The 16,790-nt window shown below is 39.5% G+C and overlaps 1 protein-coding gene across 1 annotated transcript; it reads right to left on the bottom strand.

The window, feature by feature from the left end:
- Window positions 1–10,189: 10,189 nt before the first annotated feature.
- si:dkey-243k1.3 (endonuclease domain-containing 1 protein-like) lies at window positions 10,190–14,312 on the bottom strand. Its single transcript, XM_066672418.1, has 3 exons — window positions 14,016–14,312; window positions 12,104–12,260; window positions 10,190–10,578 (listed from the first exon to the last, which is right to left on the bottom strand). Exons 1-3 carry the CDS (start codon window positions 14,310–14,312, stop codon window positions 10,190–10,192), a joined length of 843 nt encoding a protein of 280 aa, XP_066528515.1.
- Between the last annotated feature and the right edge of the window lie 2,478 nt (window positions 14,313–16,790).

Here is a 16,790-nt window from a genome sequence, read left to right as displayed (position 1 = left end):
ACTGTGCAGCAACAGTTTTTACAGTTTTTACTGTAAACAACAGTTTTACCCCACCCAAACTTTACATGTTTACATCACCAATCACCACAACAGCACTATGTGAAATCCTATGTCAGAGACATGTCTTTGAACAGCCCAATTGCACAGTCTACTGGTGTGCTAATTTACCAAATGTTCTCTCTGCCAAACTCAGAAGGAATTATATATCATCATTTTTAGAAAACTATACTGTTGGTAGGCTAGTGCATTTGCTTCTTCTATATCATATTCAAAAATCTCCACCTTCGAGTGTGTTTTTGAAAACATCCATTTTCATGTGGACAGGAGGCCAAACTGCAGACAAAAACATATTAAAAATTGTCCATGTGGAAAAGTCTCAGTGTATTGTGCAGTCTTCAATTTAACAACAACAACAAAAAAAAAACTTCCCAGGTTGTACCCCACTAATTCCCAAAAACCCACACACAAACATGCACATACACACAATGCTTAGCAACACCCTCCACCCCACAAAAAATGTATCTGTAGTCTCTCAATCTCTGCACAATCATACTGTCTCCAGCTCTGTTATCATATATGCAATGGTATGATACAATATTTATTTTATTTTCTAAATTATATATATATATATATATATATATATATATATATATATATATATATATATATATATATATTGTGTGCGTGTGTGTATTGAAGGGTGATTGGAGCCTCCAAGCCAATTACCACATCTAGCAGACAGGCTCAGACTGCCGGCGCCTTGCAGCCAATAGGAGCAAAGCTGCGTAGTGCTAGGCCTGAGGTGGTTGCCATGGTAACTCATCTGGCTGCTTGCATGGCGGATGATGCTGGGGTGATGGATTACAGTAATGGGATGGGGTGTGTAAAGGGAGGGTGGGGGTAGTCATGCATAAATATACTGTATGAATAAATCTGAAATACATTGACTTTAAGGGCTATAGGAGGAGCAGAGGGGAGGTGGGGTAGACAGGAGGGTAGCCAGGGGGCTAAGGGTCTTTCATTTACCTTTTTAACAACCTGCTCCAGTCCCTCTGTCGTGAGGCTTTAGGTGTGATTCCCCCCCCAAAAAAATCTCAGTAGTGCTGTTCTGGCACACCTTTTGTCTCCAAGTGTTCAATGCTACACTACGCCTCTCTTATTAAACCTCCACTGTATGCCACCATGAACAATACAGCATTTGGGCTGTTTTAGGCCACCTTGAGATATAAATACATTCCCTAAAAATTTTTATTTTTTAGGAGGTTTTACAGGTTGCAAATTCATTTTCCTGAAGTGTTAAATGTCTGCATACTGTATTTAGTGTTAAATATATGCATCTTTCTTAAAATTCATCATTTTCTATTTTTTTCTAAGCAAGCAAAAAAATATCTAGCCCTCAATTTTATATTGGCATTAAATTAGTAATAAATGAAAGGAAAAATCTGTCATTTTTTAACCACAAAAAGCACTGAATTATACTTATGAACAAGTAAAGATAGAGATAGAGATAAACTGAATTTGTATGAACTGATCTGAATGAATCATTTTATGCTCCATGTAACAGAGTGGTTCCCCTTAAGGAGGTAGCCATATTTAATTATTATTATAGTTAATTAAAAACATTCAAATTCAAACTCATATATATATATATATATATATATATATATATATATATTCCAATGTAATTTGCTTGAAAAAGCAGTAATATTAAAATAAATACGAATAATCAATTTTTTTTACTTTACACCTCTCCTCAGGGTTGGATATTGTTTTGTTTTTTTTAATCATTTATCAAGTAAATAATACGTTTTTTTTATTTTATTTATTAATTTAGTAAGTTAGCTGAATTAAGCTCTTAATGTTTAGACTGAACGAGCTCAAGACAAATGTGCTGGTACAAGTTATATGCAAGATCTAAACAGTTACATCTTATACAGTTGTGTACAGTTAAAGACCATGAAAAACTGTTCCCAGATCTGATCCCTTGTTCTGAAATGTTTGATTCTTTGCGTCTACTTCCATGAAATGAAATCCTTTCTCTTTTCTGCCATCTAGTGTTCATCAGCGGCATAAGCTTTAGAAAGTAACTTTAGAACTGAAGCCAAACGTATCTAATATATAAAATAAATATTTCCACTCTACACGGTCAAACGCCTTCTCTGAATCCAGAGATACAATGGCCTCAGAGGCATTGACCTCAGAAGGATTATTAAATTAAAATATAAAAAATTTAAATAAATTATAAATTACATTAAATAACCATCGAAAATAAAAAAAAGTGTCTGTTTTTATTCATTCATACATTCATTATCTGTAACCGCTTATCCAATTCAGGGTCGCGGTGGGTCCAGAGCCTACCTGGAATCATTGGGCGCAAGGTGGGAATACACCCTGGAGGGGGCGCCAGTCCTTCACAACGCAACACACACACACACACACACACACACACACACACACACATTCACTCACACACTTGTCTGTTTTTAATAAAACCCATTTGATCAGGGGAAATAATTGAAGGAAGACTGTTTCTAAATGTAATCCAAGAATTTTTGCTAAAATTTTGTAATAAACATTTAGTAAACTAATTGAGTGTTGATGCACAATCCAAAGGGTCTTTGTCCTTTTTAAGAATAAAACAAATAGTTGCCTGGGTAAGAGTTTGTGGGAGGGTACCAATTGTAAAGGTTCATTGTACGTTTTGATAAAGATAGTGGCCAATTTGGAAAAATATTTTTTATAAAATTGTGTCAGACAGCCATCAGGCCCTGGGCTTTTCCCAGACTGAAGGGAGCTGACTGCCTTACACAGTTCTTCCATGGTTATAGGTTGACATTTCAACCAGATCATAGCTAACCGAAGGTACGACAAGGGAATGGAAGAAAACATCCAGGTCTGGTACATCTGCTGCAATTTCTGAGGTATACAGAGACTGATAAAACCCTTTGAACCTGTCATTGATTTGAGAAACTCAAATGAGGAGGTGGGACAACACTAGTTTCTTAATTTGAATTCCAAAGAAAAAGAAGAATAGTCACTTTTTAATCCTTTAGGGATGTTGAATAAATCTTATATGAACTTAGCACAAAAAGTAAGGAAATTTGTGTTTGTTTGCTGTAACAATGCTTCTTGGTGTGTGTTGTTTTGGACCATGGGAGGAAACCCGAACACCTGGAGGAAACCCACACAGACACGGAGAACACTCCACACTCCTCACAGACAGTCACCAAGAGCAGGACTTGAACCCACAACCCCAGGATCCTGGAGTTGTGTGACTGCAACACTACCTACTGCGCCATTGTTCCACAAACATAATAACATGCACAGCTAAACATATTTGCTCCTAATTGTTTCCATACACAAAAAAAATTAATTATAGAACAGCTTCCTGAGAGAAAAAGCCTAAAACCTGCACATTTGCCCTGCAAAAATGACACATTTAATTCCCACATTTCTTCAGTGACTTGTACGTGCTTGCTTTGAGGTATGCCTCATCCTATTTCCTTGTTTTCCTTTTCAAGTTGTGGCATGAGAAACTCATTATCTGCTCCACGTTTAGCTCTTACAAACTTGTCCAACTTTTGCTAGCAGTGCTCAAAGCAGGGACTCTTCAATGAGCACATAATGCTGCGCACATTACTTATAACGCTTCATGGACAAATGAAGAGCACTAAATACAGAAAGTAACAAACCGTTTACCCTCCCAACACATAAAACAAGCCAAAAACATATACAAAATCACAAACAAACAAAATCTTTTCTTTCTTCCTTTACTTACTTTTAACTGAAAACATGTCATATTGAGCAATTGTGCACAAAATAAAAAAATGAATGAGAGACTGATATTCTGAAGTGTGCTTGTGGTCCTTAATCACTTTGGGCCAGCATAGATCACAGATCTTACAGATCTAGACTCCCCCCTGTAAGGAAAACATGGACTTAGCCTGGCCTGAACTGATTTAATACTTGAATTTTAACGGGTAACATGGCATATTGAGCAATTGTGCACATAATTAAATGTATGCAAGACTAAGGTTCTGGAGGGCATTTGAAATCCTTAATCACTTAGGGCCAACACAAATACAAATCCCAAGTAAAGTTCTTGTTGAGGGAACAGTGTTGGAAGTCTGCTTTTGACATCTTCTCTACAGTATTTGAACCTGTTTACTAGAACCTTAGTTCCAATTTTGGGAATAAGAGACTCTAACCTATATATTTTTAGATTTTGTCAAATAGAATAATATTACAACAGTGGAAATTAGAAGCTGCATCATTATTTAAAGCATGGATCAGAGGTAATGTTACATTTGTAGCAGTTACAATACAGTTTAACCAATAGACCAGAGGTTTTTACTAAAATATGGCAACCAATCCTGAGCCATATGAAGAAAACGTAACTGTCCCCAACCCTGTGCAACTTTTTCTTATGTTTCATGTATTCATTGTCTGTAACCGCTTATCCAGTTCAGGGTCACGGTGGGTCTGGAGCCTACCCGGAATCACTGGGCACAAGGCAGGAATACACCCTGGAGGGGGCACCAGTCCTTCACAGGGCGTCACACACTCACAGACACGTTTGAGTCACCAATCCACTTTCCAACGTGTGTTCTTGGACCGTGGGAAGAAACCCAAGCGGACACGGGGAGAACACACTAAACTCCTCACAGACAGTCACCCGGAGTGGGACTCAAACCCACAACCTCCAGGTCCCTAGAGTGGTGTGACTGTGACACTACCTGCTGCGCCACAGTGCCGCCCTAAGTTTCAAAAACAATGCAATTATAAGTGCTGTGTTTACCACCATCATTTTTAAAGAATGTTGCTGTGCAGGAGTCTTTTTTGAAATTTTTGTTGAAGGCATTTACTATGGTAAAGTAATTCTTTACCAAGTTAATTTTACAGATTTTTGACGTCTTATTTATGTCACTTTAATAACATGTTTCTTTAAACCATACATTATAATAATAATAAGTTGAACTTCTATAGTGCCTTTCCCAAACCCAAGGATGCTTTAAATAAAGGGGAAAACAAATACCCTGAGGAATAAATAAATTGTGGAAAAAAATGTTTTTAGCAGTGATTTGAAGGAAGATAAAGTTGAATAGTTGCAAAGAACAGGAGGAAGAGAGTTCCAAAGATCTGCCACCCAGGGTTTAATGTTTAGTTGAGGGGAGAGTAAGGAGACCAGAGTTGGAGGAGCAGAGACAGTAGGAAGAACAATACAAAGAAATGAGTTCAGACTGATATGAAGGAGCCAGACCATGTATAGCCTTGAAGTTGAGAAAAAAGATTTTGTATTTATTCCTAAGCTCCACAGGAAGCCAATGCAGCTGCTGGAGAATAGGTGTAATGTGTGATGTACATTAGGAGGAGGTAAGGACCCTAGCTGCAGAATTTTGGATGTATTGAAGATAGTTTGACTGGAAGTCCATAGAACGGTAAATTGCAATAATCAATAAGAGAATAATAAATAAATCTTAATAAATAATTCTTAAAAATTAATACATATACACAGTCATAATCATAGCACATAAGTGAAAGTGCAGCACAAATACATAGTGTGAGATTAAAGCAGAATATTAGCTACAGCATTTATTACATGAAAACAAGCTACAAACATATTTCAAATAACGTCCCCACCCGTTTTAAGCACATTTACATCATGAGGCGGATAAGATTTGCTGTCTGGCATTAACAAACGTTTTTACATTATATCTGATTATTTTTAATGTTATGGCAGATCTGTTTATTACTAGTGATAACGTACTAAAAAAATTAAACGCTCTCTTTGTTTCTCACTTGCTTACACTCACATAACGTTACACACAACATTCATCATCTGTGCCTTCTTCCTCCTTCTTTCCTTGAAAACATAGCGTTTTAATCACCAGGCCTTATATAACACTATGAGTTTATTAGCTAGCTACATATTTTACATTTCGTTCTTACCAGAAGAGACTAAACGAAGTGTCCGAGCACGACCGTTTTCAAACAGCTCTCCAGTGTTTGTATTCGATCGGCTGTGAGCCGCTGATCTCCAACCCATTTTACCTCTCAGCTGTGGTCGTGTATGATTTACAGATCTGCCGCCTTGGTTTTTAAGTGAGGCATTTGAGAAGTTTAATATGAAATGCAAACAACAAATAAAATAGCGATAGAAAAGCCATGAAATGTTAACGGAAAGGCTATAGATAATAACTGGATCCAAACTTTAAGCAAAATTTTAGTTGAAACCCCAACCAAAATTCAACATACCGTTGAAATGCAACTTGAATTTATAGACATTTTAAGCAGTAAAATAATCAGTAACGTCAAATTCACAACCAAAATCTCGCATAAGTTTTTAATGTTGAAAATTGGTTGTATTTTGGTAATGTGACGTCGCGACCAGAAAAAAAAGACGTCACATCAACGTTATGTGCCCACTGGTTTATGACTGACCACGCCAAGTAGATATATAGCTAGTGGAAAAAATGCAGGTTTTAGTAACACATTAACGTAAAATATAGTTATTAATGCATGCATATACACCCTGGACTTTTTTGTTATTAAAGCTCCATAATATGTAGCACCCATTCCAAAGTGCTAGCTACAATTTATAACGAGTGATCAAACCAAGTTTAGCTCAGGTCTAGATGTAACTGTTAAGCATTAGTAAATACAATATACATTAATATGGTAACTTTGGTAGCTTTCTACCATATATTCGCTTGTTATTTTTACCAATACGGAATCAAGTTGGAATGATTTGGAATTTAATACACATATATACACATACATCAATTCGCATGAGTGCAGTGCCGGTAACGCACCGCAGTAAAGTTGGCTCAGCGTTCGATATTCGCCAGACATTTACCCACGAATATCCTGGTTATTAAAATATATATATATATATATATATATATATACACGCCAAATGACTATTTCAGTGCAATTACTACATATTGTGAACTTATTCACACACACTGGCGTTCAATGTTTTTACTGCTGTAAGATGTGAAAATATCATTACGTGATTTACAGATAAGTTCTTTCTGGCGGTGAAGCGCTTTAGCGACGCAAGTTCTTTTCAAAATAAAAGTCTTGGGTATGAGCCATTTAAATATCAGCATTTAAATACGTAAACCCTGTAACACACTTTTGAAAGCTGATTGAACATCAGCTTCCCTATGTGTTGCATATGTTGCAACCTTGTAGCAAATTTGTGAAAACAGATTCTATGTCAGATTTTCTATATTTTCTGTTTCTGGACTAGGAAAATGGGTTTCACAATTAAACGACATGACCCACAGACCCAATTTCGGGCCTATGATGTAGTACACCCAAGGACCAATACATTTCATGCTCATTTTGACATGTGAACCTTTTAAAAAATTTGTGAAATCAAATTCTATATCTGATTTCCTACAAACCGGATTCCAAAAAAGTTGGGACACTAAACAAATTGTGAATAAAAACTCAATGCAATGATGTAGAGATGGCAAATGTCAATATTTTATTCGTAATAGAACATAGATGACAGATCAAAAGTTTAATCTGAGTAAATGTAACATTTTAAAGGAAAATTATGTTGATTCAAAATTTCATGGCGTCAACAAATCCAACAAAGGCAATTTTTTACCACTGTGTGGCATCCCCCCTTCTTCTTACAACACTCAACAGACATCTGGGGACGGAGGAGACCAGTTTCTCAAGTTTAGAAATAGGAATGCTCTACCATTCATGTCTAATACAGGCCTCTAACTGTTCAATCGTCTTGGGCCTTCTTTGTCGCACCTTCCTCTTTATGATGCGCCAAATGTTCTCTATAGGTGAAAGATCTGGACTGAAGGCTGGCCATTTCAGTACTCGGATCCTTCTCCTACGTAGCCATGATGTTGTGATTGCTGCAGAATGTGGCCTGGCATTATCTTGTTGAAAAATGCAGGGTTTTCCCTGAAAGAGATGACGTCTAGATGGGAGTATAAGTTGTTCTAGAACCTGAACATAGTTCTCTGCATTAATGGTACCTTTCCAGACATGAAAGCTGCCCATGCCACAAGCACTCATGCAACCCCATGCCATCAGTGATGCAGGCTTCTGAACGGAGCGTTGATAACAACTTGGGATATCCTTGTCCTCTCTGGTCCAGATGACATGGCGTCCCAGTATTCCATAAAGAACTTCAAATCGTGACTCATCTGACCACAGAACAGTCTTCCATTTTGCCACACTCCATTTTAAAAGACCCAGTGTAAACGTCTGAGCTTGTGGAGCTTGCTTAGAAATGGCTTCCTCTTTGCACTGTAGAGTTTCAGCTGGCAACGGCGGATGGCACAGTGGATTGTGTTCACTGACAATGCTTTCTGGAAGTATTCCTGAGCCCATTCTGTTATTTCCTTGAAAGTGGCATTCCTGTTTGAGGTGCAATGACGTTTAAGGGCCCGGAGATCACGAGCATCTAGTAGAGTTTTACGGCCTTGGCCCTTACGCACAGCAATTGTTCCAGATTCTCTGAATCTTTTGATGATGTTATGCACGGTTGATGATGATAACTTAAAAGTCTTTGCTAGCTTCAGCAGTTTAGAAATTCTTCTGTAACCAATGCCATCAGTATGTTTTGTAACAATAAGGTTGCAAAAGTTTTGAGAGAGCTCATTGGTTTTACCATCAGGAGATGTTTCTTGTGTGGCACCTTGGTAAGGAGACACCTTTTTATAGGCCATCTGTTGAATCAACTGAGATTCATTTGCAATAAGTGGCAGGGGGTGGCATGGTGGAGCAGCAGGTAGTGTCGCAGTCACACAGCTCCAGGGACTTGGAGGTTGTTGGTTCAGTTCCTGCTCAGGGTGACTGCCTGTGAGGAGTTGGTATGTTCTCCCCGTATCCACAGGGGTTTCCTCCGGGTGCTCCGTCTTCTGCCCACAGTCCAAAAACACACATTGGTAGGTGGATTGGCGACTCAAATATGTCCAAAGGGGTGTGTGTGTGTTGCCCTGTGAAGGACTGGTGCCCCCTCCAGGGTGTATTCCCACCTTGCACCCAATTATTCCAGGTAGGCTCTGGACCCACCGCAACCCTGAACTGGATAAGCGGTTACAGATAATGAATGAATGAATAAGTGGCAGGATTAATTTCTAATTACTGATAGATTTCAGCTGGCACCTCTCTTTCTTCTTGTGTTCAATGCTTTTTCCCTGTGTCATTTCCTATTATTACACAAAATTTAGGAACATTCCTTGTAGCTGAAAATGCATACAGATAAAATAAAAATAAAAGATAACATTGATTGTAATAATACCAGCTTTATGCTTTCATAAACACATACATATTGTGTATTTATTTATTTAATAGAAACTTCTTAGATATTTTCTTTGCTGTTTAGGTACATAATTTGATTATGTGGCAGACTTGGCTGCAAATCCCCTAACACCTATCTCCACCAGTCTTACATGTGCCTGCCACTCGTGTTCCCTCACCTCAGCTGCCAAATCCGCGTACTTCAGCTTCTTCTTTTCGAATGCTTCTTCTACTGCAGCCTCCAATTGAACTGTTTACTTTTGGTTTAATTTTAGAGCACAGCAGAGAACACTGATGAAGATGATGATAATGAATGATAGTTACACTTATAGCAATTTTCTAGTCACCCAAACCCCTGTATATTCTTTGGAATATTAGGGAGTCACCTTTAACTACCAACAATGTTAAAGAAATGATAAAACAGTAGCCAATCTGCCAAACCAGTATCTATAATAGAGGAGACTAGAGGAAATATATTTGAAATTGGTGATAACTAAGAGGAAGGAAGGAGGAGGAATTCAAGAAAAATGCCCCAGAAAATGTATGACCTCAAAGCACCAGAGTTTATGTGTCATCTGAAGGATGCCACCATTTGTTCAGTACAGTGTTTCTGTCACTGCACTTCTGGAATTGGGACCCACACAGCACATTTAGGGCTCCACTAACATCACTTCCTGCAGTCACCCACTGCTGGCACTGGCCAGGTCCAAACCTACTTAGCTTTAGTGGACTTGAATGTTCTGGTATTCTGGGGCTGTGGCTGCTTTTAAAAATGTTTGTAGGTTTACCACAATAAAAACACCAATACCAATGGTCAAATATCAAATTTTATTATTTATATTATAGTGAAATTTTAAATGTGATATATAATTTTAATGAACATGCTACATTACATTGTTGTTACAGTCTATTACTGGCACTGATTATCAAATAGCTCTCCTACTGGTGTTTCAGAGTATTTCTGGAGGAACTCCATCATTTTACTTAGGGTGTATTCCTCGACTACATTCTGTTCTGTATTGAGAGCTATTGCAGCACCACTGCGAATCGGAACTCCATTCTGATTGATGCAGCAGTAAGCATTCCACATGTACTCAGGTATGTTGACTCGTCTGACATCATTCTTTATGATCCAGTTGTCAGAGGAAGGAATGGCGCCCACCAACACGTAGGCCTTGTCGCACTGAGATTTGAACAACTTAGCCAGTTTTGACTCATGATTAGCCCAGGCATTCTGGTTCAGTTTTGGGTTCTGGGGAACCACATTAGTAAGGGTGAATGTAGCATTACGACTCGGAACTAGAAAGAAAAAAATAATAAACATGACAGTGAAAGAAATATAGTGAAAAACCATATGTATATGACATTCTCCATACTGTATCTTGCAAAAAATTTAAATCAACAATCAGACATTTTCACCACTGTTCAGCTTTGAAACAAGTGTTGTCGGGTGGGTTCCTATTTTTATATAGTTATTTAATTTAATTTAATCAATTATTCAGATTATAGTATTTCCTCTTAAAGTGTTCTTGAAATGTTTGTTATTTTGTTATTGAAAATAAATAATATAATGTTTAAAATTACAAGTAATAAAATATATTCTCCCTTTTTGGTGGTAAAAATTAGTGATTCCTCCTAGTCCTAGGAGGGATTGTAATCAGGTTTGTACTTTTGGCAGTCCTCCTAAAATGCAGTTTATATTAAATTTAGGAATTTTAAATACATAAATCTTTCCCGTCGTAATGAACATTTCTTCTTTTTGCTTTTTTAAACATTTGAACAAAACAATGGACTGAATACTATGACCTAAACTAGAAATGCACAACCTTTAAAAACCAAGGAAGCATACCATAATTTAACTGAAGATATAGAAAATCAATCTTTAAATGTGCATTAGCTAATTTTACCAGCATGCCTGCCTGTTATTGTAGTTCACCTACATAGCCACCAGAAGGTGTGCATCCACTCATGATCAGTATTTTTGCATTAGTCAAGATTCAGTCACACAACCTCCAACAGTTAAATAGGTGAACTACTGTCTGGAGTAGTTTTTCAACCAAGTCTTCTCAAGTTTGAACTACTTTATGCTGATGCTACTGTTAAAATGTCTTTATATTAAAGATGTCCTTTATATTCTACTGTTTATCTGTACTACTTCTAAAAAAACTACTTCATGCAGCTTTTAGCACCAATCAGAAAAATATCATAAACAATTTTTTAAAAATGTACAAATAAAATGTAAGTAAGCTGAGCAGAAGTCACATTTATTAATAAATATTTTTGCCTTTTTATTGAAATAAGCACTGTAAAATAGACCTTATGTGTATGTGTCCATTACACTAAAATTTTAAAACATAAAAATGTTAATATTCTAAAGAATATTATGTCTACAAATGTTTATAGACACCCCTAATTAATTTGTGAATTCAACTAATTTAAGGTGCAGTTTGTACAGTATAATCATACAAAAGCATAAAATGAAATGAGATGCTCTGGAGCAGCTGTACATGCTTAAGGTCACCATGCCCAATGCACCATGCTAAGCACTGGCTGAGGAATATAAAGCCCCTCAGCAAATGGCTTTGGGGCAGTGATGTGATGTAGCACATTCCAGTTTATTGATGAATGAGTTGGGAGTAATGTTTAGGATCCTGAACTAATTAACACTCTTGGCTGAAAGCAATCAAATCCTCACAGTAATTTAGTGTTAAGCTTTCCTAGAAGAGTAGATTATTTTACCGCTACAAACAGGAACTCCCTGTTAACACCCTTGATTTAAGAAGAAATTCTGGAAGATAATTTTGGCCATGTGATCAGTGCCTACCTGCATGGAATCCATTGGGGTTAAGGTGACCTCGATCAAATCCTGAGAAAGTGTAGTCCTCATTGAGAGCTTGTTTGTCACCTTGATAGACTCCAGGGTAATCCTTCTCCAGCCAATAACCTTCCCTCATCTCACCTCCCCAGTTTTGATTCACTAACTGGAACAAAAAAAAAAATGTTTTCTTGATTTTCTAAATAAAGGTCAGTACACTTCCTGAGCAAAGAACACACCTCTGCACAATATATTACACAATTAAATGTTAAATGTTATTTAATTCAATCGTTTATCTTCCGTAACACCCTGATCAGGGTTATGGCAGGTCCAGAGGCAAACCAGAACGACATAAAGCACGATTTATACTTCTGCGTCACTCTGCACTCTCCACACCACTAGGGCTGAATCTCAAACAACCTCCTCTACACTAGAGGTGGGCGATACCGGGAATTTTGGTATCAATCCAATACCAAGTAAATACAGAGCCAGTATCGCTGATACCGATACCGCTACTCTTCGCCACGTGCTGGTGCAATAGCAAACAGGGCGGGGGGAGGGGGGTGCGAGCTTAATCTTTTTACACTAGTATTGATCAATACCAATACCAGCGTATTTGGTATCGATATTTGGATCGGTCCACCCACCTCTACTCAACACTATGTAGAACACAATGTAATGGTGCAGTAGAATTACTTTTATAAAAATTTAAAGTGTACATTTTAGGGAGTAGGTCGTTGTTTGGGACAGATCACGTGGGCACGTTTTTCCCATCTGGTAACTCCTCCTTAAGTAATTCATTTTTGCCTTATCTTCATCCCTGAAACCCACAACATGTCTGAGGAAATCTCTCGCTATGAACTTGCTGCTGTCAGTGTGTGTGGAGACAGTTCAGGTTTCTGTATGTTTTGGCATAAACAATGTTCGTCTGACTTCTGACCAATCACAATCGTTGCAGTCTGCGCTGACACTACACGTAGTTAAATTTTTGGAGAGGTATGCATCAGGCGCAGGGTGGTTGCCTACGGCATAGGGTCAGTGCAGAAGTATAAATTAGGCTTAAGACAGGAACATACATCAAGCTGCTTATTTACAGAAAATCCACGCTCCACACTAGCTTGGCCATATGGGCCATAGTATGTGGAGCTGTCAACCAGATGGTTTCCTTCCATGGTTCAAAAACACACGTTGGTAGGTGGATTGGCGACTCAAAAATGTCCATAGGTGTGAGTGTGTGTGTGTGTGTGTGTATGTGAGTTGCCCTGTGAAGGACTGGCGCCCCCTCCAGGGTGTATTACTGCCTTGCATCCAAAGATTCCAGGTAGGCTCTGGACCCACCGTGACCCTGAACTGGGTAAGTTAACCTACCGACCTACCATTGTGTGTTTTTGGGCCATGGGAGGAAACCGGAGCACACAGAAGAAACCCACGCAGACACGGGGAGAACACACCACACTCCTCACAGACAGTCACCTGGAGGAAACCCATGCAGACACAGGGAGAACACACCACACTCCTCACAGACAGTCACCCGGAGGAAACCCACGCGGACACAGGGAGAACACACCACACTCCTCACAGACAGTCATCCGGAGGAAACCCATGCAGACACAGGGAGAACACACCACACTCCTCACAGACAAGCCGCAGGCCAATTAAAATCTTACAGTCGGTCGTATTTGGCCTAGGGCCCGGACTTTGGACAACCCTGGACTAATTAAGCATGTTTGTGAGTGATACTCTATTACTATGTTACCAAAACTGCAGACAAAACGTGAGGCACATTCGTAATAGCACCCATACGTGTGAAAGCTCATGTGAAATACAGATCATTGGTCATGTTAAAAATTATGCTGTGCCCTAAGTCTGTCCTAAAACCTTTGGACATAGTGTTATTACTATAGTATTCCTCAGCACTCACCTGGGGCTCCACAAACCAACGCGTCTCCCTGCCTCCCCCATTGTTGGGCTGGAAGATGAAGGCAGAGTAGACTGCAATGCGATTGTGCATGTTGTAAAGTGTAGCGAAGTGAAATCTGTTCTGAAAGCGTTGGCAGAGTTGAGCAGCACCAGCTGTGTTTTCCCCCCATATCGGCACTTTTCCTTTGTAGAAGAACTTTATACAGCCAGGCTCATCCTGGAACTTGGACACCACATCACACTCAGCAAGAGCCAGGAAAACACCTACAAGTACACAGACAATGCCATAGATCTTCATGACTGAGCACTGGCAGTTAGTCCCTTTTTATCCTAACAACTCCCACACATTGTAGGGCCAAAATCAAGAGCAATCCCAACCTTAAATCCACTTTCTTATCTCCTGCATTATCCCCCACATTATCAGCCTTTTGACAAGGTAACATAGCAACCACCTGGGACTGGGTGTGCGCAAACAAAGCATCTGTAGTAAAGTCCTTCTCTGGATGTGTCAGATACTGACTCGTTTTACAGTTTTGCAACCTTCAGACTTCAAAAAACACTTAGGTTTCATTAAGTAACGTTACAGACGAGAAACCTGTTCCACTAGTACAAGGAAACAGTTATAAATCACACTGGTAGTCACAATCTGACTGTTCATTCTCCAACAAACTGCTTTGTTATGAAAGAATAGACCCATATATAGAATATCAGCTTCACAAAGATTGTGAAAGAGTATGTACTGTATCATGTGCTGCTTTCCCATGAACTAATCTCCCATCTGTAAATGGTCACACAGCACTGACCTCAGCTTACCTCTGGCACATATCAACAGAATGTGCTGTGGTAAAAAGAAGACCCTCTAAAACAGGACAACTCTGTACACTAATTTAAAAACAGTGTAAGTCAACCAGTTGGTACATTATGTGATAAATATAATGTAAATATTTTGTAATTTAATGTAATATCTTGTTGGGTTTAATCTCAAAGGAACACTTGGTAGTAATTAAATTAAGGAAGACAACAGCAGCAACAGCCCTGTGAAGGACTGGCACCCTCTTAAGGGTGTATTCCTGCTTTGCGCCCAATCATTCCAAGTAGGCTCTGGACCCACCGTGACCCTGAACTGGATAAGGGTTACAGACAATGAATGAATGAATGAACAGCAACAACAGTCCTGGTAGATAAAGTCCTATGGCCATATGTTTATGTAGCGTGGTAACAATATTTGAATTATTTATGCTTAATGGTGATTATCACTTATAATTATTATTATTATTACTGAATTTAGATAACAACAATATTAATAATTCATCAGAAATTGGGATAGGGAGTGAGTTTCAGGATTTTCAGACTTTTATGAATAGACTCCACACACAGTATTATTTCAAATCAAAGAAAGCTTTATTGAAAAGGAATAATAATTATTTGACACATAGCATAATTATTAAATATTAACCAAAGGATCAACGGAGGTGAAACCCATCTTCTGGCTTAATAATCAGCTAGGCTATGACTTATGACTCATATGTGTTGCTATATGAAGTTAATTACTATGTAACTTTATCAAGAGACTTAATAAGACATCCGCTTCTGAAAATTAGATTTTATGAGCTTACGTGATTCAGATTTACCCTCCGTTCTCCGGTTCTGGGCTTTGTGTCCTCCCTGTGTCACGGCTGAAGATAGGCTTGCTATGAAGGAGATTCCCTCCAGGGGAGTAGGCCGCTTTCGGCGTCCTTGGACGATGTGGTGTCAGTCGGGGATTCCCTTCATAGAGAACTGCTGGCCTGGCTGGAGAGTTCCTGAAATGAGGGGCCGTCGAAAGAAAAGCTTGCTGGTTGCTCAAATTTTCAGAAGCAACGTCCCCAGAAGTCAGAGTATAATGCTAATATACCAGCTATCAACTATCACGGTAAAGTTAGTTTTCTTTTCAATATTCGGTTTTCCGGCGTCAATAACTTTTCAAAATAAGGTTATATCTCCTTGGATCACCACCTTAACGTGGTGGAGGGGTTTGCGTGCCTGCGTGAGCCTAGGAGCTATGTTGTCGGGGGCAATAGCCCCTGGTAGGGTCTCCCAAGGCAAATTGGTCCTAGGTGATGGGCCAGACAAAGAGTGATCCATAAAGACACGGATGAAAAAGATAATAACGTGGTCACAGCCTCCCTTGCCCGGAGCAGGGTTACCGGGGCCTCACCCTGGAGCCAGGCCTGGGGGAGGGGCTCCTTGGCGAGCGCCTGGTGGCCGGACTTTCACCTATGGGGTTCGGCCGGGCTTAGCCCGAAGGAGATACATGGGTCCACTCTCCCATGGGCCCACCACCTGTGGGAGAGGTAGTAATCAGAGTCTGGTGCATTGTGGATCGGGTGGCGGTCGGGGTGGGGGGCCTTGGCGTTCGGATCCTCGGTTACTGAAACTGGCTTTTGGAACATGGAACGTAACCTCTCTGGTGGGAAAAGAGCCTGAGCTAGTGCGCGAGGTTGAGAGGTACCGGCTAGATATAGTTGGGCTCACCTCGACACACAGTATGGGCTCTGGAACCAATCTCCTTGAGATGGGCTGGATGCTCTTTCACTCTGGAGTTGCCCAGGGTGAGAGGCGTAAGGCAGGTGTGGGCTTACTCATAGCCCCCCGGCTTAGCGCCTGTACGTTGGGGTTTACCCCAGTGGACGAGAGGGTAATTTCCCTGCGCCTTCGGGTTGGGGAAAGGGCTCTGACTGTTGTTTGTGCTTATGCACCGAACAGCAGTTCAGAGTACCATGCCTTCTTGGGGACC

Source organism: Hoplias malabaricus, chromosome 1, assembly GCF_029633855.1.
Source record: "Hoplias malabaricus isolate fHopMal1 chromosome 1, fHopMal1.hap1, whole genome shotgun sequence".
Classification (NCBI taxonomy): domain Eukaryota; kingdom Metazoa; phylum Chordata; class Actinopteri; order Characiformes; family Erythrinidae; genus Hoplias; species Hoplias malabaricus.
The sequence above is the reverse complement of the archived record's forward strand: the minus strand, read 5'-3'. Positions and strand labels throughout refer to the sequence as shown.

Excerpts from the sequence above, each read along its gene's own strand:
- si:dkey-243k1.3 (XM_066672418.1), bottom strand. The coding sequence starts at position 14,312 with ATGAAGATCTATGGCATTGTCTGTGTACTTGTAGGTGTTTTCCTGGCT. Across the intron at positions 12,261-14,015 it reads GTTGGTTTGTGGAGCCCCAG|TTAGTGAATCAAAACTGGGG; the intron begins GTGAGTGCTGAG and ends TTTTTGTTCCAG. Across the intron at positions 10,579-12,103 it reads CCCCAATGGATTCCATGCAG|TTCCGAGTCGTAATGCTACA; the intron begins GTAGGCACTGAT and ends TTTTCTTTCTAG.